Genomic DNA, 27,952 nt, shown 5'->3' on the forward strand with positions numbered 1-27,952 from the left:
TCCCTGTGTGCTATTAAATAGCATTACAGGTAGCATCATTATTTAAGAAAAACTGAGCTCCGTATCCTCAAGAGTGGGGAGAATTTGCGTGTTGTGCCTTTGCTCTTGCATGCCTGAGGCATCAGCAGCTGTAGGCAAGATGCCAGGCGAAGTAGATCTTTGGTTTGATCCAGTATTGCTGTTTCTGTACGCTGTGGCATTTTCTTAGTCAAAACCAAGTGACCTTCCCACCCCTGGTTTTCTATGCTAAGTTGCTGGCCAGATGTTTCTATAGGTAAAGTAAATGAACAGTCATGATTGCAAACTGTGAGATCATTCTATGGAAAAGTGTATATAGAAGTACTTGTTACTGATCTTTAGAAATAATTGCTGACCTGGGCTTTCTGAAATATTCACAGATTAATTCATACATTCTTCTTCTGTACTGAGAAGAGCTTAGTTCATTTTGTGCTCTAACTTCAATGGAGATGCTCTCAAGACCATCTTAAGTGATCTCTTGCTCTTTACAGCAGCTGTGAAGGGTGTTGATATTAGCAGTTTCATACATCCTATGCTGTACTGTCCTTTACCAGCGGAAAAAAATATATATATGTCAATGAAAATGAAGTTACTTCAGAAATTACTTTGTTTTCCTGCCACCATCCATGGAATTGTGAAGTTAGGGCTTTTTTGTAGAGTCATAGAGTCATAGAATATCCTGAGTTGGAAGGAACCCATAATCATCGTAGATTCCAACTCCTGGCTCCACACAGGACAACCCAAAAACTAGATTGTATGTCTGAGAGCACTGTCGAAACACTCCTTGAACTCTGGCATCTTGGAGCTGTAGTCACTGCCCTGGGCAGGCTGTTCCATGCCCACCATCATCTGGTGCAGACCCTGTCCTTAACCCCCAGCTGCCCTTCCCTAGCACAGCTCCATGCCATTCCTCAGGCCCTGTCGCTGTCACACAGAGCAGAGCTCAGCGCTGCCCTCCGCTCCCTGTGAGGAGCTGCAGCTGCCATCAGGCCTTCCCTCAGCTCCTCTGCTCTGCGCTGAGCAAACCCAGAGACCTAAGCTGCCCCACTTACATCTGGCCCTCCAGAATCTTCCCCATCTTTGTAGCCCTCCTTTGGATGCTCTTATGTCCTTTATGTACATTACTTGTAGGAGTACATTTATTTTCCTTTGACTTCTGCAGCTACTTTGCAATGTGAAAGAACTGGTGCAAATGTTGTACTTGAAAGTCCTCATTAGCTTCATTAAATGTCCCAGAATTTCTTCACAAAAAGAATAATCTCTCTAATAATCTGGAAACATAAAAGCCATTATGTTTCTTTTAGGTGGAGTATAATGTCATATGAGCTAAAATTACCAGCAAAGCCTTCTATTCCTTCAGTCACTGTAGAAGAGGAGTCAGAGGAATGCCAGGTGAAGTTTCACTTTTGATTTCTTTTTCATGGGTTTAACTTTGAGCCGCTGGTATGACGGGGTTTGAAATATCATTACAACACTTCTGTGCATAATAGAAACAGATGTTTTCTGATCTGCTAGCTCAGTGCAGTTAATACTTTCTCACTGTGTGTATATCAAACAGTCGTGGTTTCATGTTCTGTGTTACTTACCAAAAACGAATGAAGCTAAAGAACCTTCAGCAGAGCTGTAGAAATAAATTGGTTCTAGAAATATATGTGAATTTGGAATAAGCATTGAGAAAAACACTTTGAAGGTGATGGTTGTTTTCTGAAAGAGGGAAGCTGTTGGAGCTTGGAGAAGTCAGTTACACTGGGTGATACCACCTGCTGTTGTCCTTTCAGAGAGCATGAAATCATAAGTGACTTCAGAAAAAGGAAAGCGTAGTCTATCTTTAAAACTAGATTTGTGTTTGTGCTGTCTGATGAGGATTCAGTTTTGTTTGGAGAATGAGATGCTTAGATCAAATCAATTGACATAAAAAGACTGATTAAGATGACAAAGTAATTTATTCCTAAGGAACTTAATGCATGTCAACTTTAGCTCAAAAGTACTTGAGAAGCGATAATTAATCAGGGGGTTCTTAAATGATTTAATGATTCAGGCTGTCTTAATCGGCAGGGAGGTTGTAACCTTTGGCACCTTGCTGGATATGGAGATACAGAGACTGGGGCTGCTCTGGCTGTAATTCTAATGTTGTTTCCAGTGTCAGCAATACAAATTTGAGGTTTTTTCTTCTCTAATTTTGCAAGACTTAAGATTTTCTGGTTTATCTTCACCTTGTAAATACATTTTCTTCTTGTTTGTTCTGGCTCTGAAATTATGTTTATCCTCTCCTGAAAATATAACTGAATAGTTATATAAAACCTCTTTTTTTTTTTTTTTTTTTTGGAAAATCAATTCTGCAGCCTATTACTCTGATTTGGAAAAAGCCATTTTCTTTTGAGCACACTGTTTAATCTCTTTGTTTTCAATTTATTGAGATACGATATTTTGGAACAGATAACTAACCTTACATGTAATTAATGTGTTCAAGTGCAATGCCAAAATTAACTATAAGTACATAGCTCATTCTTTTTCTTTGAGTTTCAAGAGAACTGTTGCACTTGGTTTGGTCCCAGAAGACTTTACTATTCAACTTCAAGCAGTTGTTCATTCTTAACATATTAAATGTAGGAACTGTTTTCCTCCCTCGAAATTAAAATTCACAGAATAATTTGGGTTAGAAGAGATGTTTAAGATCATGTAGTTCCAACCCCCTGCTGTAGGCAGGGACATCTCCCTCTAGACCAGGTTGCTCACAGTCCCATCCAGCCTGGCCTTGTATGCTTCCAGGAAGGGGGCATCCACAGGCTCACTGGGCAACCAGTTCCAGGGTCTCACCACCTTCACAGTAAAGAATTCTTTCTTAATATTTAGTCTAAATCTACCCCCTTCCAGTTTAAAGCTGTGTTCTGTTGCTACATGTCCCTATAAGAAGTCCCTCCCCAGCTTTCCTGTAGGCCCCCTTCAGGTACTGGAAGGCCGCTGTAAGGTCCCCCCAGAGCCTTCTCTTCTCCAAGCTGAAAAGCCCCAGCTCTCCCAGCCTGTCCTTGTAGGGGAGGTTCTCCAGCCCTCTGATCATCTTCATGGCCCTCCTCTGGTTCCTCTCCAACAGCTCCATGTCCTTCTTGTGTGGGGGGCTCCAGAACTGGACACAGGTGGGGTCTCACAAGAGCAGAGTAGAGGGCCAGAATCATCTCCCTCAACCTGCTGGTCACACTTCTCTTGATGCCTTCTGCATTACTAGCACACACAACTGATTTATCATCAGAGCTCTGCAATTAAGATTGGGTTTTAGAAGTTAAAAATTGATATATCTGGTAAATATTAAATATAAAAATGAATATTAGAAAAAGAGTGATAGGTACATGTCCAGGACAAAAACACACTGATACATCTTAAGTGATTCCTAAAGGAAGCCATCAGAAAGTTTCGAACTAGTTTCTTTTTAGCTTTAACTCTAGAATGTGGTTAGAATTTGCTGTTAAAAAGGAGATCTGGATCCATGCCTGTTTTGAGGCAGGATTGTGTGTGAACATGATTCTGACCTCTTCTGAATCTTTTGTAATCTTGTAACACTCAGGAATTCCTCTTGGCAGGGAAGTAGGAAAATGCGCACACTTTTCTTCCAAACACTTCTTATGAAATCTAATTAGGGGTGAATCACAAAGGATTTTCTTTGATAACATTATAGCAGGTTTTACAGCCTTTGTCGGTGGGAGTACTTGGGGAGTAAGATACCGTTCGACAGCAAAAAGAAAATTCAAGATTATAACCACAGACATTTGACTTAATCAAGCTGCTTGGCTTCATGGAAACTTCGCTTGTCTTGGAAATAAAAGAAATTAGATTACGATTGTTTAGTATGTAACAAACCCCAAAAGTTGGTTGATTCATTCTACTTCGTGGGCTACTTTTAGCTTGTTTTAGAGAAAGGAGGAAAAGAGATGTGGATCAAGTTTTCAGATACAGTGTTATTTTGAATATTAAAAACTTGTTATGCGAAATTTAGTGTGTAGGTAGGAGCAGCATTCCCAGCTGCTTGACCTTGCAGTAGGTCTTCCGTGGAAATCCTGCTATGTTTAAGGTGTTTTGACACACAAGTTGGTGTTGAAATGCTGAAAAGGGTGGAAATTGAAGTCTTCTTTCCTCTCTGTTTTCAGATATCTGCTTATGAAGATTCAGTTGCTGCTCATCTTGCAAAAATTCTCAATTCTGATCAGCACTCAGTTGTTATATCTTCTGCCAAGTGAGTTGGTCATTTTTATGTACTGTGTAGGATAAATCCTCTGTGTAACGTTACAATCATGATAACCTTCTGTCTAAGCCCGGTTTGGTTATGGTAGGCCCAGCTGGTCTGACTTAATACCTTGGAGCAGATGTTTGTTCTGCAAAGGTTTTATGTAGTACAATAGGAAATAGATAGTAATGAAAGCATTAGCATTTTAAAACAAATCACATAATATTAATATAAAATGCTTTTAATTCACTCAAAATTCACACAGATTATATATGCAACATACAGCTGCTAATGTAAATATGTGACCTACTTCACATCACATTGATTCTGTTTCTGTTTATGTGTTCCTATATCATTAAGAGGGCAAACAGCTTCTCTTTCTGCAAACAGAAGCTTAAAAGTAAAAGAATTGCTTTGCACATCATGGACATCTCCGAAATAAGTATTCATGTAGAGTGTGTTGAAAATTAAACTGCAGAATTTGATTATCACTCCAAATTCTAAATTGTATCCATATCTTGTTAAAAATATTTACTTCACATAAAATAAATTAGTACCGGTCATGTTAATATAAGTTCTTAGAAATAAGATGCATGCTAAGGCTTAAATGAAAAAAGACAAAGATCTTTTTTTTGATAGATTTTCACTTGAATTTTGCAAACCACAGAGAAAAATATCATTTGCATATCTCATTTGACAAGAAAAATAGTCTATGACTGTATACATATAAATCACTTGTCGTAAGATTTTTCTATTAAAAACATGCTTATTTTATTTTATTTCTCCCCTTTTCTAATATTACCAAGAATACTGTGTGAAACTGTAAAGGATTTTGTTGCCAAAATAGGAAAGACTTACGAAAAACCAGTGGAAAATGCAGATGAAGCTGATGCCATGGCCATTAAAGTAAGACTATGACTATTTTCTGAGTTAAGGTTTTTTCTTTTTTCTTTTATTTTTTTTCCTTTTCTTTCTTCTTAAGATTCTAGCACATGGTTGTTTAATTTTCAAATGGCTTCAGGATGCCCATTTCGGCTTCCATTTCTCTCAATAACTTTAGAATTCTGCTCTTCTGAGTGATTAGACCATCTTTGCACTGTGAGATCTCTACAAACTCTACATATTTTTTGCCTTCACAAAAGATAAAACACAGAATGTGCATAGAGATGGAGTTCGTTTGCATTTATGTTTCTACTTTTGTCTGAAGGTGATTACGTTAGCTACAGGAAAACAACCAACTAGTGGGAGAGTTATGATGGAAGAATGAATGGAAGAGAAATTACAGCATTAAAAGTAAAAGTTTGAGCTACAAATTGTAGAGATCAGGTTGCAGAAACATTGAAGAAGATAGGGGGGGTTTTGATTGATGAAAAATATTTCATGAACTGAAAAAAAGTAAATAAAATCACTGACAATCCCAGAGTCCGAAGATTAACAAACAGCAATTACTTGATGATTCATGGTTCATGGAATCATTGAGTGGCTTAGTTTGGAGGAGACTTTAAAGATCATCTACTTCCAGCTCCCTTGCTATAGGCAGGGCTGCCATCCACCAGATCAAGCTGGCCTTGAACTCATTCAGGGATGGGACATCCACAGATTCTCTGGGCGACCTGTTCCAGCACCTCACCGCCCTCTGAGTAAAAAACTTCTTACTAACATGTAACCTAACTCCTCTGAACCCACTCCAACAGCTCTGCATGCTTACTGTCCTGGAATCCCAGACCTGAATGCAGTATTCTAAATGGGGCCTCATGAGAGCAGAGCAGAGGGGAACGGTGCCCTCCCTCTCCTTGCTTTCCACCCCCCTTTGGATACAGCCCGGGTTGGCCCTCCAGGCTATAAGGCTTATATCCAGCTTTTTTCACCATTCCAGGGCAAAACAGCCCTGTTTCTCTTAAATACATCAATTTGTCTCTTTTCCAGTGTACCTAGAGAGGGCAATGGCTTGATTAGGGCTAGAGATGTTTGACATTGTTTGCTCAGTGCCAATTCACTTGCTTAAATGTACAGATATGTTATCAAAAACTAACACCATGTGTTTTCAGTCTAATGGCTAGCATGTCCCCATAGGTTATTCCTCCTAATTGGGGTGCTGACTACCCATAATTTGTTACACTGTATGGTGTGGGCAAATACAGTAGCCCTATCTATGCTGCTGGCCTTCAGAAGAAGAGTAAAATCTAGTCCATATAATAGAATAATAGAATGGCTTGAGTTGAAAGGGACCTTATGGGGTCATCCACAGCTTCTGTGCGCAAGTATCCTACTTAAATGGCAAGCTGAGTTTAGCGTGTGTGTTGTTTTAGTCAGCATGTAGCTTTTTTTGTCTATAGCTGCTTCAAGCAAGTTGAACATTGCAGGGTCTGTCTACCAACAGGCGGTACAAACCTACTCATAATCTGATAGTGCAAAATGTTGGATCCACGTTTGGATTTTACGTAGATAATTCCATAGAGATGTAGGCACAATCTTAGTTCATACCAAATGGAGAATGTAGATCTCTCTCTGTAATATCATGCTTAAATTCCTCAAGAAGTTTACCTTCGTTTCTTTTTAGCGTCTGTGTATTCTTTCCCCCTTTCCTTAGTGTTCAGAGCTAAATGAGAAGCTTGACCTGTTGCTCCAAGCGCTTCACACAGAAGCCCAGGCTGCTCCTATTCTCCCAGGCATCACTCCCCCCATTGTTGAAGAAGAAGGAGAGGAGTTTTCAAGTGAGGAATCCTTGTCCGAAAGTAAGGAGCAGTTAGCGGAGTGTGTTGCAAAGTCTTCCACCCAGAAACTCTTCAAACCAAGAGAACAGTTGATGCTCCGGGCAAACAGCTTAAAGAAGGCTGTGAGGCAGATCATTGAACAAGCAGAAAAAGGTGTGTGTTCATCTTTACTGATAAAGATGCTTTTTTATTTTCTTTTTCCTTTAAGCTTGTGTGAATTTTGATACTGAAGCTTGAAATTTGTATTCTTACAATGCATAAGGTTATTATGAACTGCAAGGACAGAAATGCAGCATGTTTATAAGATGGTGATGGTCTGTTTGCACATATGAGTACATATTTATGCATGTGTGTGCATGTATACACGTACTTTGTAATTATTAACCTTCAGAAAATGACAGCTTCTGATGGAATTATATCGATGGGCAAAGGACTGCTATAGAATCATTTTCACCGGAGAGGCAATAGAAATCTCTCATTAAGATTTTAAAACTTAAAGCTACAGGAAAAAAAAAAACAAAACAAAAAAACAACCCTAATGCTAGTTTTCTTTTTAGGTATATTTTCTGTAGAGATCTTTAAACTTTTTTCTTATTTTTATTTTATTTTTTTAAATAAGCAGTTGTGGATGAGCAGAATGCTCATAGTGAAGAACAAGTGAACCAGTCCCCAGTAGAATATAGCAAGGAGTTGGACGAATCCAAAGAAGAGGAAAAAGAGGAAGATACAAAGGAATTTGAATCCCAGTCAAGTGAGTAAAATAGCAAGAAAATAATTTTAAAGTTTACAGTCTTCTTACATAGTTGGTTGCATAGTTTAAAAAGGTTTGATTATTTGTATTGCTTTTTCCTACTCTCTGAGAAGCATCTTTGTCTATAATATTTCATATGGCTATTCAAGTGTTTGATTACTGTGTGTAAAGTAGTAGTTATGGAATAGTGTTGACAGCTTATGCCCTGACACAGAATAGTATCATAGAATCATAGAATTACTCAGGTTGGAAAAGACCTTGAAGCTCATCAAGTCCAACGGTAGCCTTACCATAGTACCCTAACTCTAACAACCCTCTGCTAAATCACGTCCCTGAGCACCACATCCAAACGGCTCTTAAACACATCCAGGGATGGTGATTCAACCACCTCCCTGGGGAGCCTATTGCAGTACTTGACTACCCTTTCTGTAAAGTAATAGTACTAATTCACACGTTCAAATGATAGGGTAAAATCTCTCCTTTATGTGTCCATTACTGACAGCAAATGGCTGCAGTGAAAGAACGTCTGTCTGTGAGGGATCCTCACTTACCCTAAGCCATGACAAATCTTCAGAGATGCTGTACTCCTGAGGTTCTGCATTAAAGCTGGTGTCTGTGCCAGTGTTTCCTACCTTAGAAATACATCATTAGATTGGTGATGTCCACTTTCAACAGATCCAGCTCACAGAGGATGCCAGCACTAACAATGACCTGGTCCTAATGCCACTGATGTAAAGTAAAATTAAACACATGATCACGTGTTTATATATATATATATATAAAAGCCCTTGGTTTCTCGGTAGCACAGTTTCTGTGCCTGTTGCAGAGATGTGTTATTCTTCATACATCTGAAATATGTGAAATAGAGTGCATATTAATGTTGTCAGTGGGAGATAGCTGCTGAGGGAGAGAGCATGAAACATGGATTCAATTATCTGCAATGAAACATCAGTTATACTCATTAGAGCTCTGTTGTTTTTATCAGAGCATGAACAGCAAAAGTTTATCTTTATTGTAGTTATCCCCACGAGCCTCATCTGTCAAATAAAGAGCAGCTGTTCTGTTGATTTTCCTATTTAATGTAACTGCCTGGTTTCCATGTACAGAGAGAACAGACTGAATGAATAGCACTGTGAATTTTTCAGTAGTGTAAAAGAAAATATAAGTTAAATGTGTCCTGAATATTTTACTCTCTGAAATTATATTTGGTCACTTGATGAAGGTAATATTATTCAGTATGTTAATTAACATCATTTGAATATTTCATAACTCCTGTTAGATATAGTTTGCTATTTTTGTTTCATTTTTTTAACATTATAGTATAGTGTTTTATCATACCCATGTACAAAGTAGTTGTACTGCATTATTGGCCTTCTTGGACAACTGGGCATATGGCTGACTCCTTATAATATCTTCACTTTCCCCTTGACTTTCTTCCCTTTTTCCTGGGCTGTTACTTGCCTTTGTCAACAACATTTTACATGTTGCAAGATTTTCTTCATCCATATTCTGTACAATTTTTAACACATAAATGTTTTCAACTATTAAGGGAATTCCTTCTATCTGTGAAAAAGAAATGACAGCAAACTGATCTCCTTTGTGATCTGTGCAGAAGACAAAAATATCTGAATGTGGTTTTCTCTTCCCTTGCAGTTTTCAGTTTGGTTGTAGATAAAGATATCAGAGTTTTGGTTGATGTTTTCAGAAACCTGCTGCAAGCAGAAGATCAATTTTAGCTGCTTAGAGCAAGGATTATGGCTGTTTATAAGGTGGCCTAATTTCAGCCTGAGTTTTACAATGGCTATCTATAACAAAATTGCTATAAATATATAATATTTTTTGTTTCTATTATATTATACTTAACATATAATATAGGTATATTTGTAAGTAAATGCTTCTTAAATTTAAGTTCAAATTCGTATTAATTCATTGACATTTATCCTTTAATAATAATTGATTTTTTTTTTTTTTGCTTTCTGAAGTCTGCATTTTTGTGAAACTTGACCGTGGAATCATAGAATGGCCTGGGTTGAAAAGGACCACAATGATCATTTGGTTTCAACCCCCCTGCTATGTGCAGGGTTGCCGACCACCAGACCAGGCTGCCCAGAGCCACATCCAGCCTGGCCTTGAGTGCCTGCAGGGATGGGGCATCCACAACCTCCTTGGGCAACCTGTTCCAGTGTGTCACCACCCTCTGTGTGAAAAACCTCCTCCTAAAATCTAACCTAAACCTCCCCTGTCTCAGTTTAAAACCATTCCCCCTTGACTTGTCACTGTCCTTCCATGTAAACAGCTGTTCCCCATCCTGTTCTGAGTTTTCTTCCTTGTATTTAGAAGAAAAAATGTTGTGTGAAGGACAAAGATGTTTTTCACTGAAGCATAAGAGATAAATGCTTTTGAAATACTTTCAGGGCTGTAAAAACGGTGTATTTACCACAATAGCTCTAGTGAGTTCTCTCTCTTTTACTTCTGGACAGGTAAAACTGCACCAAGATCTCCCGATCGACGTACAAGTCGAGGTATCCATTCTCAGACAGGCTCTTTCTCTGCTCCAGCTTTGGCTGCCAGCAAAGAGAACCTCCCTGTCCTTAACACTAGGATTATCTGCCCAGGTAATTGTGATTCTAAAATCTGGTGTTCATCACACTCTGTTAACATTGCCTTCTGTTCTCCTTGATGTCAAATAATGCTTCATGCCTGGTGCTCTACGTGGAAATAGAACCCTCCAAAATCGTCTGAACTGACAAACATACCTTCGTGTTGTATCGTGTAGTAGGAAGTGCAAAGGAATGTAGAATACTGCTGGTCATTTGGTTGTGGCGAAAGTATTGCATTTGATTCTGGATGATGAAAAATTGGAATGCTGGGTCTTCTATCATTCATCCTAACCATTGGATACACTTAAGGCTCCTATCCAAATGCAATTAATAGTAGGGGGCACTAACTAAGTTTTAACTAACTTAGTTAATACATTTAATGAATGATGGGTATGAGTTTTGGTTTTTCTTCATGTCAATTTAAGCGAAAGCTTTTAGAAAGTACTTTTCCCTTTTTACTTGCATTACATAGTATTTTGTATTGTGCTCCATGGTCAAAGTAGGCATGGAGAGTTCATCAGGTCTTCAGGAGTCTCTCAGTCAGCTCATGCTTACCAAGTTAAATATGTAAGCATTCACTGAAGGATAGTTGGGATAGTTGCTAGTTCCAGGACCAACCACTTGAATGTTGATCTTATGACAGTTGATTTACAAAGGACAGGGTGAAAAGAAAATTGTGATGAGTTTGGAGATGAAAATTAGGCTGAGTAAAAACTCTGATATTTCTCTATTTATCAAATTTGTTTAGTTATTTTCTTGGTATTTTTGTTTCTTTTTATCAGGTTTAAGGGCTGGCCTAGCTGCTTCTATTGCAGGAAGTTCAATTATTAGCAAAATGTTACTAGCTAACATCGATCCATTTGGTGCTACGCCATTTATTGACCCGGATCCAGATTCACTGTAAGCAATTTCTTTTTCCAGAATTTACTGTTTCACTTTACTTAGCTTCACTTAAGCTTTTTACTATGAAATTCTGTTTTGCTATCTATTTTCTGTAGACTTCAAGGTCTGGAAACACCTTGGATTGTGCCATTTTAGAATAAGCCCTTAGTTATGAGTAGCCCAGGACTGTCTTGTAGCAGCAGAAATAATGGGAAACATTTGCTCACTTACCCTTTGCACAGTCTCTGAGAGAACATCAGTACGCCAGAACTGGATTCTCTTGCCTGAAGTGCTGGTCTGCATGCAAGCTAAGCTGCCAGGAAAACACTGAAGCAGGGCCTTGGGGTGGAGGAAGAAGTATCTGCCTAAGGGTTCGGACAGCAAGGCAGAAATCTTGTCTTCTAAATTGTCTCTTCTTCCCAGAAAACTGGATGTGGCATTTACAGAGACTTACAGATGGTATCTGGGTTGTGGGCTGTGGCCTTGTGTGGGGACTCTAAAACAAAGCACCGCTGTGCCAGTACCACCAGCATGTCTAAATGCAGCCTTGGTGCTCAGCCCACTTTGGTGCTGCTGTCTCAGAGCTGTTTACAAGGCAGATCTTTCCTCCTATTCCACAGTTATTTTGGGTTTGGTGGAGATACTGGGATATGTTAGTTTCTTCTTTGTCCTACCAGGAGCTACTTGCACTTGCAAAGGAGACAGCATCCAATCTGTCTCCTTGACAACCATTAGCCTTCCTCAGGAAGGTTGAGAGTATGGTCTTGTGATGTATCCTGTTGATGTGTCTGCTCTGAGAGTATCCAGCATCTTGGTTGTAGTTCTGTGTGCCTGGGAACTGTAAAAATGTACAACTAATCATCTCTTTTCTTCTAAAGGGAGGGATATTCAGAAAAATGTGTCATGAACAACTATTTTGGAATTGGGTTAGATGCAAAAATTTCACTTGAATTTAATAACAAGCGAGAAGAGCACCCTGAAAAATGCAGGTAATTGTCAGTAACAGAGCTGAGACATTTCTATACATCTTATTTTCCTTCTCTCCTTAATCGTATTCATCACTTTTTCTTTCTCCTACAAATACAAGACATAATATTTGTATTTCAGTGTGTTATTTTACCTGTTTGCAGAAGTCGGACGAAAAACATGATGTGGTATGGAGTACTTGGCACAAAAGAGCTACTGCAGAGAACTTACAAGAATTTGGAACAAAAAGTTCAACTCGAGGTAATTTTTGTTCGTAGGTAGCATGAACTTTTTTTTAACAGCTTGGTTACACAGATAGAGTGAGCACACAGATGGCCTTAGGAAAAAAAGACACCCTGACAGAAGAGGGGAGATTCTGAGTGAGAATCTCAAGAAGCACAGCTATACCTACAGAGTCTTACTCAAATAGGTGTTTGAGATAGCCACACAGAGCCAGAGAAAGGTATTATCACAGCAACAAGTGCGGTATAAATTATTTGAACATAATTATTTTTTTAAGTTCTAGCACCAAATCTAAGTGTTATTCACAATACTGGGACTTTACAGGGGATGATAGAAATAGTTACCAAGTGCACGAAATGGCTGCGTGACAGTCATGGTTGTGTTCAATCAGTGAATATTTAGGCTGGAGGTTGACAGAGAAATAAAATAGTGTCTTTTTTTTTTCTTCCTGCTAACTATTTTAAGTGGAATTTCATGATGTTTATATGAAAATAAACATCATAAATTTACCTTATGTTATATATCATTATAAGTTCACAGAATCATTAAGGTTGGTAAAGACCTCCAAGATCATCCAGTCCAACCTACCACCCATATTTCCCCACTAAACCATGTTCCTAAGTACGTCTCCATGTTTCTTGAACGCATTGGAGCTCTTTCTCTCACTGAGCTGTAGGAGGATACCGTATGGTAGAATCAGCTTGTTGTTATCTAACAATTGAATAATTATCATGGAATTATGCCGTAGTTAGTGAATTTAATGACAGCAAAGGGCGTTATATATGCTGCAGATAGAATTCTAATTTAACGATATTTGAATCAGATTCAAATAAGATTCAAAAAGGTATTCATGTCTGACCTCTCCATAATTATCTTTGAATATATCTGCAAGTAAAACAGCGAATAGAAAATTCATATTTCTTATTGCCTTGCATAATATCAGCCTTATGTTAAAACTTGTGATGAGGTGCTCAGCTTTGGAAAATTAAAAATATCCATTTCAGGAATTGGAGGCAAACCTCTACTGCAATACAAACGGCTATGCAGCATCTGTTAATATCAGAGCATATGTTGGCTACTGACACATTTTGATGGAAATGTTAAACTGTGTCTTGCTGCTGACATTAAAGCATAGAAAGAAAATGCTAATCGTGTTCTGGAAGTATTCTGCATCCCTTTCTCCTCTTGATACAATTGCTGAAGATTTCCTCCTTATTTTCTAGGGACTGCTACTTCATTTGTATAATTCTATTTCCACAACACTAGTAACTTGGTAATTCAGAAGTCTTCTTTAAAAGAAACTTTACCTGCAAATTCATTATCTCCAAAGTGATCTTGAATCCAGCATGTAGGTTCTTAGATGACCTGTTCACTTTACATACACACTTGATGCACTTCTGCAGGACAGCACTTGTGGACAAGGATTTTTCCACTGTAGATGTCCTCTGATTGCAAGTAAAGTGAGACTGACCTGACCGACATGATTCTGTTGTTGTACTGAGTAGCACTTGTTGTTGCTTATGATTTTTAGAGGATAAAGTTTAAGTTGAGGGAGGGAAGATTTACAGTGGATGTCAGGGGGAAGTTCTTTACTGTGAGAGTGGTGAGGTGCTGGAACAGGCTGCCCAGTGAGCTCGTGGATGCTCCATCCCTGGAGATGTTCAAGGCCAGTTTGGATGGGGCCCTGGGCAGCCTGGTCTAGTATTAAATGTAAAGGTTGGAGATTGATGATCCTTCAGGTCCCTTCCAGCCTGGGCCATTCTGTGATTCTTTACAAAAGAGGACCAACCTCTTATCTGCAACCCCTCCCCACCAAAGTCCTGCACACAGCCAAGGTGACAAATCTGGAGCCAGTCCTAGATTTGTCTCTGTACTGTACGCCAAGTCCTAACAGTGTTCATGTTTAACATGTTTGTGGCCATGCCACAATTTGCTTTTATATTTTATAATTTGTTTTGTGTTGGGCTTTTGGTTTATTTTGTCCACTTAAAGGAATTACCTAAATAACAAGCAAATTGCAATTTTGGCAGTGCAGATACTGGATGGGTGAATCAAGCTTTTGTAATGTCAATGGGCACGGCTGTCTTACCATGTACACTCAAAGAATTAGCTGCCCCTCATTGCACAGACGTTTGTAATCCTTGATAGACAGCGCGTGGTTAAAATGTATGAGAAATTTAGCAGTTAGGAGTGTTAAAATGCTTCTTGGAAGAATCATAGAACACGACTGCTGTAGACACTCGTCATCTCTGCAAAAATTGTTGCTGAAATTGGTGAGGGAAAGATTATTAGAGCTGCTCTGCAGCGTGGGTGGAATAGGCTTCTGTCAACCTATTAATGAGTCTGTCCTCCCCGACAGCTCTAGTGATTCTTCATGTATTAAAACAGCCAACTGCTGTTATCACGTTATTTATATACTGAACGAGCTTTTATCCATTACAGTGTGATGGACAGTACATCCCTCTTCCAAGTCTGCAGGGCATTGCTGTGCTAAACATTCCCAGCTATGCTGGTGGGACCAATTTCTGGGGAGGAACCAAGGAAGATGATGTGAGTAATATTGAACAGAAGTAACGTTTTAGGGAGTCTACTTGAGTTTAAACCATATCGTCTTGTGTTTGATTTTTTAATTGAGAATATATATGCCGTGATTTTGCATTGTTTTTTGTCACATTCTGCTGTAAATGAGGTTTCTCAATGCACTCATTCCTCTGTTGCATTCTAACAATAATGAAAACGGGCAAAGATAATCACAAAGTTTATATCCAGATTTTCCTCCTGCTTTTCAAACAGCTTTGGGCTAACAGGTGGTCATTTAGAAATGAGGACAGATACGTTTACTGATTGGTAATTAAGTGGGGATAATAATCTGCTTTTTAAATACTATTTTCATTAAGCTTTTTTCTTTTCTGCCTCAAATCCCCTAAGAAACATTGCACGACTCAGATACCTGAATGTTTTACAACGTGAAGCAGTCTGACTTCTGCTCTCTGCTTCATGCCCAATGCAGCCGTTGTAATTGCTAGCAGATTATCACAGCTCTGAATGTCCCAATTTACTGTGAGGTCTGACTCACCTAAAACTGCACTTGCCAATTAGAGTGTGGTTTTAATATCAACAATTCAGGACTTTTTTCACCAGAATGCTTTTGCTTTCTTTTGACTAACAACTCTCTGGTTAATACATAGATAAAAGTCACACACACAAAAAATCCAATCCTGAATGTGTTTCATTATCCTTTTATTATTTTTGGTACATGTCAGAGAATGACAGTTAACGTTTATATTTGGCTTTGGGTATTTAATATTTTTATATTTGTCATGTTCACGTTCATAAACTTGAAGCATCTCTAACATCTGCTCAGCTCCTATTCAGGAGATCTTTTTCTCCCTGGGCTGCTTCACTGAGAGAGATCTGTCCTAGCTGTCATACTGGTGTAGAGCAAGTGTATAGATCTTAGAGCAGTTTTACTGATATTTGTGGTTGTCTGTTGCCAGAAAAGTGACACGTTTATTCTGGACAATGTTAGGAACGTAATTCACTGCCTTACTGCAATCCTGAGTGACTGATGTCATTGATGGTGATGATCTGAAATGCTTCAGTTCTGCTAATCTGGATGAAAGGAAGATGTTGTCTCGATGGCTGTGATTCCAGGCCCAATACAGTTGCATTTTCATTCTTTGACACTTGTCTATTCAAGAATTACCTCAGTGCCATCCTGAGATGCTCTGAGAACAGTTGCCACCTGGATGGGGTAGTAAATGATGGCAACTGTGCAGCCTTTTGCCTGAGGGGACTTCCTCAATTCCTGGGCCAAAACCACCTCACTGCACGGGGGTGAAGACTCCCATTGGCCAGGGGAGCAGCAGCGACCAAAGTTCCTCATTTTCCATCCTCACCCTCCCTAAGATATTGCTGCAGCGATTGAATGGTTTAAGCAGTTCTGGATCTTCATTCTTTTATTTTTCACCTCCAGGAAATGCACATTCAGGGAGCAGGATCTGACTAGTTTTGGCTTTGGGCTACTTTGGAGGCTTTTCTCTCATATGGTGTCTGATGTCATCAAAGCAGCTTACTTTATGCGTGTTGACAATTGAGTTTGCCTGAGTACCACTGAGAGAAACGGTCTCTTTACCCACTGTAATCTTACTGGAGTTACATCTGCTCATTTTTCTCCCTTATTGCTCCCTATTCTATGTCAATATGAAATGGTCAGTCTTCAAGGGCCTTAGGAGTGCGCTTAGACTCTATTGCTCTTGAATGAATTGAACTCCAGCCTGGGATACCCCTCCAACATGTCTGAGTTTTGCTGCAGTACATCAGCTGCCAGTGGCACATGCTTGGCTTTGTGAACTTGTGTAAACTCAGGGAAATTCAGAGCCTTGACTGGATCAGGATGTTTGTTCCACACCAAAGCAGTTTTCACATTTACAGCAGGTAATTATTTACACTGAAAACAAGATTCTTCTCACTATTAAAGCAGCATTTGTCAAAGATGAGAGTGGGCTCAAACACTGGTTTCCAGAGAATACAGACTATGGGAAGATAAGCATTTCTGAGGAAAAAAAAACACACCGCCATTACTCAACTTCAAGAACCTCTTAGATATTAGATACCTTAGCTGAGCGGAGGTTTGAACTAGCCCTTCCTCTTGTGTTGAAAAACATTCCTTAGTCTTCATACTGAACTGTGCCGTCCTTTATATAAAGGGATGTCATTCAGATACTTGAAATGTTGTTGTCATCACTGCTTTAAGACAGTAGTTGCCTTCTGCCTATGATATTTCGCTTGTGTGTCATTTGTAGGGATGGTGTAGTTATTCTAAGACATTTAAATGAATCTAAATGTTAAAATTGAATCTGTAAGTGAACCTACGGAAAAGCTGAGTTTGTTTATCATTTAACACTCACTGGGTTAACCATGGAAAACGGAATATTTTCTTTTCCTTTCAGATATTCGGGGCCCCATCTTTTGATGATAAAATCCTTGAAGTTGTGGCTGTATTTGGCAGCATGCAGATGGCAGTTTCAAGAGTTATCAAACTGCAGCACCACCGGATAGCTCAGGTCTGTTTCTTACTTGAAAGCACATAACGTAGTTGTCATCAGTTTGAGATGCTGAAGCGTGGGGGTACTCTGGATGACCACTGCCCCACACATTAATAAAGCACTGACAGTGTTTTAATTTTAGTGGATAACAAATTGTCTTAAATGATGGATGAAGTATGAAAATGCTACACCCTTGAATCCAATCTGGAGAGATGCCACAGCTCCTAATAATCAACATATTTCAGGTGGCCTGTCAGCCTGATTAATATTTATGGCTCTGTAAAATAACATGTTTGTTCTTTTCCAGTGTCGGTCAGTAAAGATCACCATACTTGGAGATGAAGGGGTTCCAGTGCAAGTCGATGGAGAGGCATGGATCCAGCCCCCAGGAGTTATTAAAATTGTACATAAAAACAGATCTCAGATGCTAACAAGAGACAGAGTACGTGGCAGAAAGTGTGTTATGATATACCTTTGCTGACGTTATTTTCCATAGTAATTTGATTTAGTTATAACAGGGAAAAACAGTGCTTATAAGAATGTTTTGTAACTATTTATATAACTTATATAGTTACTTGTAGTTATATCACTTCCATAATAAGCCAGACAGAGAGTAGTTCTTTTCTATGAGGGACACAGCTCTTTGTTGGCCTTTATCAGTTAGATTAGTGCTATTCCTGTTTTCTTATTAATATATACTAAGAAGAATAGTCAGAATTTTATGTATTTTCCTTTTGAGGCAGTAGGTGTGCAGACAGTCACATACTGGAAGTTTAGCAAGGGTTGTATAATGTCTGTTTTTCATGATAGCTTTTGCAGACATCTCTCTTATCTCTCCATCCTATTAACCCTACATCCCATGTCACAGTTCAGAAAGGAGGGATGCAAGCAGTGTCACAAAACCACAAAAGTTCATATTAGGATTATCACCTAGGATTATCATGCTAAAGTCTTAGCTGTCCCTCAGTTCACTGTCCTCTAATTGAATGTTGAATGTTGAACTTAGCATGGAATTAATGGCACTGGAACTGTATTCTGATTATTATTAAAATTATTAAAATCTATTATTAAAATGTTAACTTTATTCTTTAGTTTTGAACCTTGCTTCACTTTCAGGTTTGACTTTACTGTCCTCACAGAATGTATTTGTATTATGGCCTTTGCGTTCTTACAGCTTTGGAAGACACTTATTGATATGAGAGGGAGAGAAGGAGAAGTGACGCTTTCAGAAGTGACTTATTCTCTGTACTAAGTTTAAAAAGAAAAGTAATTTAAGGAGTTAGAGAGCTTATGTTCTTTATATAAAATTGTGTGCAACTCCACATGCTTTTACATCTATAAACAAAAGTGCTGCAAATGCTGTGAACTGAACGTGTAATTCGTTTTGATCAGGCCTTTGAAAACACCCTGAAGTCTTGGGAAGACAAACAGAAGTACGATTCCTGCAAATCTGTCATTCGATCTCCCCTATACCCACAACAGGCTGTTGAGTTGGCTACAGAAGAAGAAGTCACACAGGTCCAGCTGTGTTCACAAGCTGCAGAAGAACTTATTACAAGGTACACTAGAATAAGAAAACTCAATTTGGCAACCCGTATACCAAGATAGAATCATTTATGTATTTACTGGGAAAAAGAAAACCTTGGAAATCTACATTAGAAGTTAATAATGTGGATGCATCCATCTTATCTAGTAATGCCACGTTACCTAGATAATCAATTAACTGATATTTATAGAACTCTATATGTCTGATCTGTTTCTTTTTGATGAACGTTTTACAAGAGGAGTCTTTGTTCTGGAACATTTCTCCATTGGTTATAGAGGGAATCTTTCCCCATAGGCATAGACATCTATTATTATATTATTATTTAAAAAACAATTTAATTGAAACATTTTATGAAGCTGCACTCAGATTCATCATAATCATCTGTCATAAGCATCCAAAGTAGTTCTTGTAGTGCCTGTTCAGTAGCACTGGTGATATTAATAAAGAACTGCATATTCTTTGTGTGCAGTGCTAGTGACCAAAGTGGACATATTTAAACAGTGTAGATTATGGGTTTTCCAGCCTTCTGGCTTCTCTGGGCTGCAGTGAGTGAACAGGAATTGCCTAGAGCTCCGTCTACTTAAGTTGCTCTGAAAGTAATGCCTTCTAATTATTTAGGCTGTGGTTGGACTTGATGATCTTCAAGGTCTTTTCCAACCTGGGTAATTCTATGATTCTATGATTTCATGGAAGCAACAACAGATACAAAGAAAACAACAATGCTATTCAAAAGAGCAAATTTTCATCCTTAAAACACTCTTTTTCTATGTAATCACCATCATTAGCTAAGCATTTTCACCTGTGATGAACAAGAACCTGAGTTCTGTACTCGTAACAATCTGCACCAGCAGAGGTGACCCACTGTCACCATCCCCACTGTTGAAATGCACCACTGACTGCCTCACTGTGCTCATATCCACTATTAGATCTCCATAAACCTTCAGCAAATGTCAGTGAATGTCAGTGAGCTCCATTTATTCCTCTTGAAGGAATTCTCTGTCACCCCTGTGCATTGTATGCACTTCCATGTCAAACGCCATTGTGTCAGGCTGCCCCTCCGCTGCCATCTGTTACACGGTAACAGCATGTAATGGAACATCGGTGGGTATTCTTTATGAAGTATATTTAGTACTTTTTAATGTACCTTCAATTAAGTTAATATGTGACGGCTTTCCTTTGTGCCTCATTTGAGTTAAGACCCCCACATTTTTGCTATGTCATAGCAGAATAAATCTCCAGTCTTATGGATGTCATTTATATGAGATGATGAGTTGCTTTCAGTGATACTTGTGTTTGAACTTCTGTTATAAAGAACTGTATTTCTTAAGTATTTCATGAATTTTGTGTATTTTTCACACAGTAATATTGTATACTCTTAAAAATTGCTCTCGATGGGAGGTAAGAAATATTTGTGTCTTTTCCCTGTGTTTATTTTTCTAGAATCTGTGAAGCAGCAAAAATACATGGCCTCTTGGAGCAGGAACTTGCTCATGCTGTTAATGCATGTTCACATGCATTAAATAAAGCCAACCCAAGGTTTCCTGAGGTAAAGGAAGAACAGAAGTTTCCATTAAGTTTCATTGCGTTTAAGTGAATGCATTACAAGTAAAGATATGTGTGAAGTTGTGACATTGGATCATTTTGTACTCCCCATTCCCATATTGCAATGTGTTGGGTGATAGTTCAGGACGTTTTTATAAACAAGGCTCAGAAATATACTCACCATGGTCAAGTTTAAAATGAAATTGCTTAACAGATGAATGGATGCTGTATCCTCTCGTTTTTGTCCCTTCTTCTAAGGTGAAAGTGAAGAGGGACAGATATACACAGATCACTCCTGAAGTATTGCCTCTCCTATTTATTCCCATAGAAACTACAACAGATACAAACAGATACAATAACACTGTTTGATAGAGTAAATTCTCAGCTACAAAACACTGTTCTTTATCATAATTACTACCAATGGCTGTGCATTTTCTCCAGCAATGAAGAGCCTCCATGCCATGCTCATAACAGTCTACAGCAGCGGAGGCGACCCACCGTTGCAGTTGCCACCACTGAAACACATCACCCACTGCCTCACTGTGCTCACATCCTATGTTAGATCTTCATAAACATTCAGCAAGTGTCAGTAAATGTTGATGGGTGCCATTTTCTCTGCTTGGAGGAATTCCACGTCATACCTTCACCTCATGTCAGACACTATTCTGTCAGTCTGCCCCTCTGCTGCCATCTGTCACATGGCAACGGCATGTAATGGGATGCTGGCAGGAAGGTTCAACCTTTGCTGCCATGCCACTGATGTCCGTCTCTGATTTTAGGGCTGACATAATGAAGTAGGAAGCATGGCATTTGGAGCAGCCTTTGTACTTTCAGTTGTGAAGGTGCTGAATTGCATAGCAGCAGGAACTCTTTGCATGACTAGGGAAACACCCCATAGATGATCAGTTTGGTAGAAATCACATTCAAAGATAATGAAATTTCTTAATGTGAATGTGAATTGGAAAATCTATCTACAGAAGAGGGAGAAGAGTCCCCTCCTGATCTATATGGTATCTTAGAAAGCAGAATATGTAGTTTCTGCATTCATCACTATCACACTCAGCTGATGTTCCCTTTTGTGAGTGTTGGACATTAGAAGGGCACTTCGATGGCTGAATATGAGGAACATCTGAGTTTTGTTGTGGTGGGGAAATAGCCAAAGGGAAGGTTCGATTGGTGGCACAAAGAAAGTGTGTTGTCCTTTGGAAGCAGTGAAGAATTCAGTACATCTGTAGAGGAGACACACAGTTTAAGGGGTTCATCCTGAAGTTATGCAACAGTGCATTTTAGATCAAGCACGGTGATGGTCCTAATACAGTTCTAAGCAGGAGTAAACCAGACTCATATCAGCTAACAGCAAAAATAGTATGCAAAGCAAGCTGACATCTACTTGCAGACAGTTGTTTAGACATGTCCTGAGACACAATTAAAGGCATGATAAAGGCTCAGCAAATTATATTACCACATTCAGGTCAATTCTTGTGGATGTGTTCATAGAAATTTTCATGCTTAATTGATATTCAAATGTTATTCACAGAATGCCAAGGGAGCAGAGGGCTGTCTCCTTCACAGTTGACAATGCAGTTTTCAGGGGTTGGACCCAAAGATGAATAATTAGGTAGAGTCTTTCTCCTTAGTTTTAACTAACCTAAGCTTGTTTACGGAAACTATGGTAGTTAACCTTTGGTTCTTATAATATGGCTAGAAGCGAAGTTAATCTAGGTAAGGTGATTCTAAGGTGGGTGATTCAGATCAACACTCCATTGCCATCCATGAAAATCACGAATTCATCTCACAGGGGCTGCTTACTGGCTCCTAATGATTGAATAAAGTCATATTAAATGAAGTTGAGGAAAGACGGTAAATAGATAATATATTTTCCTTTTTATGATCTCAGTGCTGAAGAAGTTGTCAGTGTAGCACTATAAATTGATGTATTTCTCCTAGAAGAATACATGGTGAATGCTGTAAGCACAAAGTACTTATTCTCAGTCCAACTAGCATTCCATCAAATAATTTTTATGCTTCTTATTCTCCAGAGCCTTACCAGAAACACTGCCATGGAGATAGCTGTCAACGTGAAGGCCTTACATAATGAAACTGAATCTCTGCTAGTAGGAAGAGTTCCTTTGGTAAGCTGACAAAACACATGATTTTATTCCCTCATACTTGGTGTGACTTGTTCTTTGATTTAGAATAGTAGCACAGAATTTATGACGTGCAGTAAGCAGCTCTGTAAGGCCAGGTTGAAGATTTTACACTGCATTTATGCCTGGAATCAGGATGAGTTATGAATTCTTGTCCTAGGTTTGTGTGCGTCTTCCATCACTCCGGATATCTATAAGTCAGTGCCTGGGCTGCCCTTTTTATTAGTCAGTGGAGAAAAATAATATCCCTGTTGAGGCTCATTTGCCCCCTGCTGCCAAAGAGGCGTATCTTAGAAAAAGATAAATCATCATCTGGAGGTTTAACATTTCAGAGAACTTCCAGAGTACTATTGTGTGATTACCTTTGGAGTTTAAAGAGAGCCTTGAGCAAGAACTATTCAGACACATGTATTTAACTTCTACAGATCTAATTTGGGCAAGTAAATCTCACCTCTATTTTAATATCTAGCAAGAATTATTCTGTAAACTTTAACTGGTAAGTGTTCAAGAAACTTCTGATGGTACTTACAGACTTCTTATCTTCTCTTTTGGCTGTTGTTTCTGTCTCTACAATGATGAAGGCTTCTTAGGAATTGTTGTGCCTGTATGTATAATTAGAAAATACCTTTATGTGACACTGTGAAGAGAAAAAAAGAAGTCGGGTTTTATTTGCTGGTCCAGTTTTAAAGTAACAATATACTCAATAGTAAAAGTTTCATTTTCTTTGGATTCAGAAACAAATGTATTAATTCCTTACTGTTGAGTTTATAAGTTAAAAGGGATGTTTAAATTTGGCTCAGTTAGAGTGTGAAACTTATTGGCTCAGGTTTAGATACCTTTTTACAAGTGAAAATTGGTGTAAGTCCATTCTACAGTAACCACTTAAGTTCTAAGAATGGAATGGAATAGAATAAATAGAACAAAACAGAACAGTTCAGTTGGAAGGTTCCTAGAAAGACCATCAAGTCCAACTACCTAACCATTTCACCCTTCTGCCAGATATGTTGCCCTTCTCTGGAAACATTCAGTTAATATCCTTTTTATATTGCTGAGCCCAAAACTGTACACAGTATTCAAGGTGAGACTGCACCAATACTAAATGCAGTGAGAGAATTCTCCCTCCTCGACTTTCTGGCTATGTTGTTTTTAATGCATCCCAAAGGGCAGTTTGCTCTCTTGGCTGCTGGGGCACAGTGCTGGTTCATACTGAGCGTGCTGTCACCAACACACTGAGTTCCTTCCTGCTGAACTTCTCTCCAGCCTGTTCCCATGTCCAGCATTATGCCAATCCAGGTGTAGAACCCTTCATTTTCCTTAGTTGAGTTTCATGCCATCAATGATTACCCAATGCTCCAATCTATCCAGATCCCTCTGCAGGGTCTCTTGTCTCTCCAGAGAGTTATGATCTGAGTGTGTCTCAGTTTATTAAGACTGTCAAAGATTGGGTTCATATGATCTATTTTATGACATCTTAGAAGGGAAAGGTATTCTAGAAATAACATTATTATGGAAAGTTTTCAATTGAAACACTACTTTTCAACATGTTAAACTGTCCCATGTACAGGCTCTAAAGTTTAATTCAATTGATTTATCCATCTCTTGTTTTTCCATACTGTAGTTCTGCTTCTCATTGTGGTCTGTGCATATGTCTTCATGGGTCAAAGATATTTTTGTCATAAAAAGGTTGCTTGGAAGATGTTTTCTTGAAATGCCTGTTGCACTCATTTGACAGCATTTTTAGTTCGAATAGTACCCACAGTCCACAATAACAAAGCATCTTGGTAGCCTTATTGGCATTATTTTATAATTGCTGTGGCTGCTTTAGGCTATTAAATCAGAGAGATATGAAACGTAGGGCGTTTCTTGATCTGTCAGCTGCTACCTTCATACACGGTTCTCCAGTCTTTCTCCTCTGACAAACATTCTTTCATTCTTTCTGTAAATTTCCTCTTTTTAATTCTGTGCCTCTTCAATTTTCCCTCATCTCTTTCTTGTGTGATCAGAGCTCCCTATAGCTGTAAATTGATGCCTTCATTACTTATATTACCTGGTAAGCTTTTTTGGTTGCCATTTACCAGCTCCAAGTCTTTCCATTATGGTTTCCGAAGAGTAAATGTAAATACGTATAAGAGTATATGTAAATACATATACAGTCTTTCACCCTCTATAAGGTTAATAAATTGCATACAGTGTTATTAGCTAGGTAACATCAAATAGTGAATTAGCTAGAAAAAATATTCTCAGTGAAAGGAAAAGATAGGGCAATGAATCATAGAATCATAGAATTACTCAGGTTGGAAAAGACCTCAAAGATCATCAAGTCCAACCACAGCCTAACTATAGTACCCTAACTCTAACAACCCTCTGCTAAATCACATCCCTGAGCACCACATCCAAACAACTTTTAAACACATCCAGGGACGGTGACTCAACCACCTCCATGGGGAACCTATTCTGGTACCCTTTCTATAAAGAAGTGTTTCCTAACATCCAGCCTGAACTTACCTTGGCGCAACTTGAGGCCAGTTGATGAAACTGATTTGTGGAATATCCCAGATGATTATGGCTGGAATACAGCTAGGAAAAATGGTAAAATGTTGTTACGATTTATCTGGATATTTTCCAAACACACCATTTCAATTTTCACTTTTTAAGACAACATTTCCAGTCTGAAACACAGCATGATTTTCCAGTGTACTGGGGGAGAAGGATGGCAATATGCTTCATTTCAATTGAATGAAATAATCTGAGCTCACTGAAATCAAATATTTTCATATGAGAAATTTTGTTTGGCAATAAAATGAAAAAAAAAACCCTTTATTTTAAGTGCTTTGTTTCTAATGTTGAATTATATCTTAGGTATAAAAATCTTTTTGCAGATGTTATAGGAGGAGAATTTACCCTAAATTTGCTCGTTCTTCTTTTACCAGAAATTTACTATATGTTTCTGTTAGTTTTATTTTTCCAGGAGCGATATATGTGTATGTAACACATACACATTCTTGCCACCAAATGAGAGTTCTTTGTCCTCTAGCAAAATATTTTCCACTGAAAACCAAACAATTAGATATGTGAGATAGAAATGCTCGCCTCATTTGATTATATAAAATACTTCATATATACTGCTTAAAAAAATGAAAACACACAAAAAAATTGTAACTTCTTCAAAGACAAGTGGGTCATTCCTCTCTGCTCAAAATTAACTGACTTGTTCAGTTTGAAGAAATTAAAGGTTAAATAATGATCAGAGTCTGTTTATGGGCACCAAATTCCTTCCCTGAATTCTGAGAGCCTTAGAAGATAAAAAAACACTGCAGCAGGATGGAGCTGATATTTCCAATGTAGCTATGCTAAATGGCAATACCTTAGTAGTCCCTACTCTGAAAAATAATAATATGTGCCAACTACTGAAGCAAAGGAAAGAAGTTTCTGTTAGGTAAGATCAATGAATGCAGACTTGTAATTTATCACCGAACTCCTAAAAAGTCAAACTCTTTTTCCAGTGCTGGAGATCAAAGTTTCTCTCGCAAATCCCCTTTTAAAAATACATCAACCTGCTGTTAGACCTTTTCAAAAGGATATTTTGAACTGCTTTGGGCCTGCTTTTACTTCAAAGAGAAGAACTGGTGTTCAGGTTGCTTTATAAGTGATTCCAAGTGATTCAGGAATCATTTCCTTACCTCGTAATTTATTGGTGCTTCACACCACTGATGAGCTGTTTGCTTTGCGCCTTCCTCACAAGTTTGACTCATGTAACAGCTGAAGAACACAGCTTTTGGATCAGGAGTGCGAGGTTCTCAAAGTGTTTGTTGATAGAGCCATATTCCTGTAGGCCAGGAAGTCACAAGCATTTTACACTGCCACCACTTTCTTTTCCTCTTTGGCCTTTACTGATAACTTTGTCTGTCTCCCTCTGGGGCTGCAGTCCTGTCCCTTTTCCACCTGTGATGCCTTTTCCTGACACTCTCAGCCAGCAACAGTGCCTGTCACTCCACGTCACCTGTTAAGAAGGCATAGTGCAGATAGATCTTTATCACCCTTTCAGGGATGGAGTGTCTTAGCTAAGGCACAAGATCACTCAGAGGGTGGTAACGCACTGGAACAGGTTGCCCAAGGAGGCTGTGGATTCCCCATCCCTGGAGGCATTCAAGGTCAGGCTGGATGTGGCTCTGGACATCTGGTGGTTGGGGACCCTGCACATAGCAGGGGGGTTGAAGCTAGATGATCATTGTGGTCCTTTTCAACCCAGATTCTATGATTCTATCAATTTCTTCTTATCTGACCATGAAAGAGTGATCCATGATATGAAGAATATTGCAAATAATAACTTGGGCCTACTACCATGTATTCAGTTTTTCTGCAGCCCTTTTCATACAAAGTTTTCTATTTCATTGTTTGTTTGCATTGGTTTGTGTGCAGTAACAACAAATCTAGCTTTAAATGTTACATATTAACAAAACTGAAAGTACTGTTTTTCTGGCCTGCTTATAAACAGCAGTTGGAAGCTCCCCATGAAGAGTTGTTGTCTGATGCTTTGCACAGCGTGGAAATAGAGTTGAGAAAACTTGCTGAGATACCTTGGCTTTATTATGTTTTTCAACCAAATGATGATGAGGTGAGTTTGATTAATACTTCCTGTTTCTAATTAGAATTATTTTCCTGTTAAGAGGAAAGAGTAAATTAGACTCGTCATAATCTAGAGATGCAGTTTCGGTAATGATGCTGTCTGCTGTGAGCAAGTTTCTAAGCATAGAGCTTATTTTTATTATATATTTTTCTCCCTCCTTGAAAGTGTTTTGAATGATTATTTAGGAAATTAAACAGGTATGGAAATAAATCCTGATATAATGTTTTACAGAAGCGAAATTTGGTCTTAGTTTCTGAGAGTAACTTTTGACTTCCTGTCTCAATTTCAAGTTAAACGTTAATTAAAAGTAACTGTTTCTGTTCTTTCATGCAGGATCCCCCTCTGGATTATGCTAAAAGAAACAACAGAAGTACAGTGTTCCGCATAGTGCCAAAGTTTAAAAAAGAAAAAGTTCAGAAGCATAAGATGAGCCCTCAGCCTGGTATGTGTTTTGAAAGTACAAGAATAATAGTAGCATTCGAGCAATATGTAATTTTGTGTTTAGGTGGGCGTTTTTCTTCCTTTTTTTTGTTGTTGTTGATAAAAACTGTAATGATGTATTCCACCAAACTGAAAGCTCTTGACCCTGATAAAGTGAAGGGCAGTTGAAATAGCTGCTATTTTCATTAGGATGAAGATTTCCTTCGATGCA

General features: G+C 38.6%; 1 protein-coding gene across 6 annotated transcripts in view; it reads left to right on the plus strand.

Annotated features, from left to right (window-relative positions):
• Nucleotides 1–27,952, plus strand: part of DGKH (diacylglycerol kinase eta) — a 150,216-nt gene that overhangs the window by 115,168 nt on the left and 7,096 nt on the right. For all 6 annotated transcript variants that reach the window (XM_072358514.1, XM_072358505.1, XM_072358549.1 and 3 more), the window contains 17 exons: nucleotides 1,323–1,410; nucleotides 4,158–4,243; nucleotides 5,041–5,140; nucleotides 6,825–7,101; nucleotides 7,571–7,699; nucleotides 10,180–10,314; nucleotides 11,082–11,199; nucleotides 12,060–12,170; nucleotides 12,312–12,408; nucleotides 14,833–14,940; nucleotides 17,343–17,456; nucleotides 17,746–17,880; nucleotides 18,831–18,997; nucleotides 20,425–20,530; nucleotides 22,566–22,658; nucleotides 27,169–27,288; nucleotides 27,634–27,742. In XM_072358514.1, the coding sequence (XP_072214615.1) occupies nucleotides 1,323–1,410; nucleotides 4,158–4,243; nucleotides 5,041–5,140; nucleotides 6,825–7,101; nucleotides 7,571–7,699; nucleotides 10,180–10,314; nucleotides 11,082–11,199; nucleotides 12,060–12,170; nucleotides 12,312–12,408; nucleotides 14,833–14,940; nucleotides 17,343–17,456; nucleotides 17,746–17,880; nucleotides 18,831–18,997; nucleotides 20,425–20,530; nucleotides 22,566–22,658; nucleotides 27,169–27,288; nucleotides 27,634–27,742 (2,093 nt within the window). The remainder of the gene's footprint in view (nucleotides 1–1,322; nucleotides 1,411–4,157; nucleotides 4,244–5,040; nucleotides 5,141–6,824; nucleotides 7,102–7,570; nucleotides 7,700–10,179; nucleotides 10,315–11,081; nucleotides 11,200–12,059; nucleotides 12,171–12,311; nucleotides 12,409–14,832; nucleotides 14,941–17,342; nucleotides 17,457–17,745; nucleotides 17,881–18,830; nucleotides 18,998–20,424; nucleotides 20,531–22,565; nucleotides 22,659–27,168; nucleotides 27,289–27,633; nucleotides 27,743–27,952) is intronic.

Source organism: Excalfactoria chinensis, chromosome 1 (assembly GCF_039878825.1).
Source record: "Excalfactoria chinensis isolate bCotChi1 chromosome 1, bCotChi1.hap2, whole genome shotgun sequence".
NCBI classification, from domain to species: Eukaryota; Metazoa; Chordata; class Aves; order Galliformes; family Phasianidae; genus Excalfactoria; species Excalfactoria chinensis.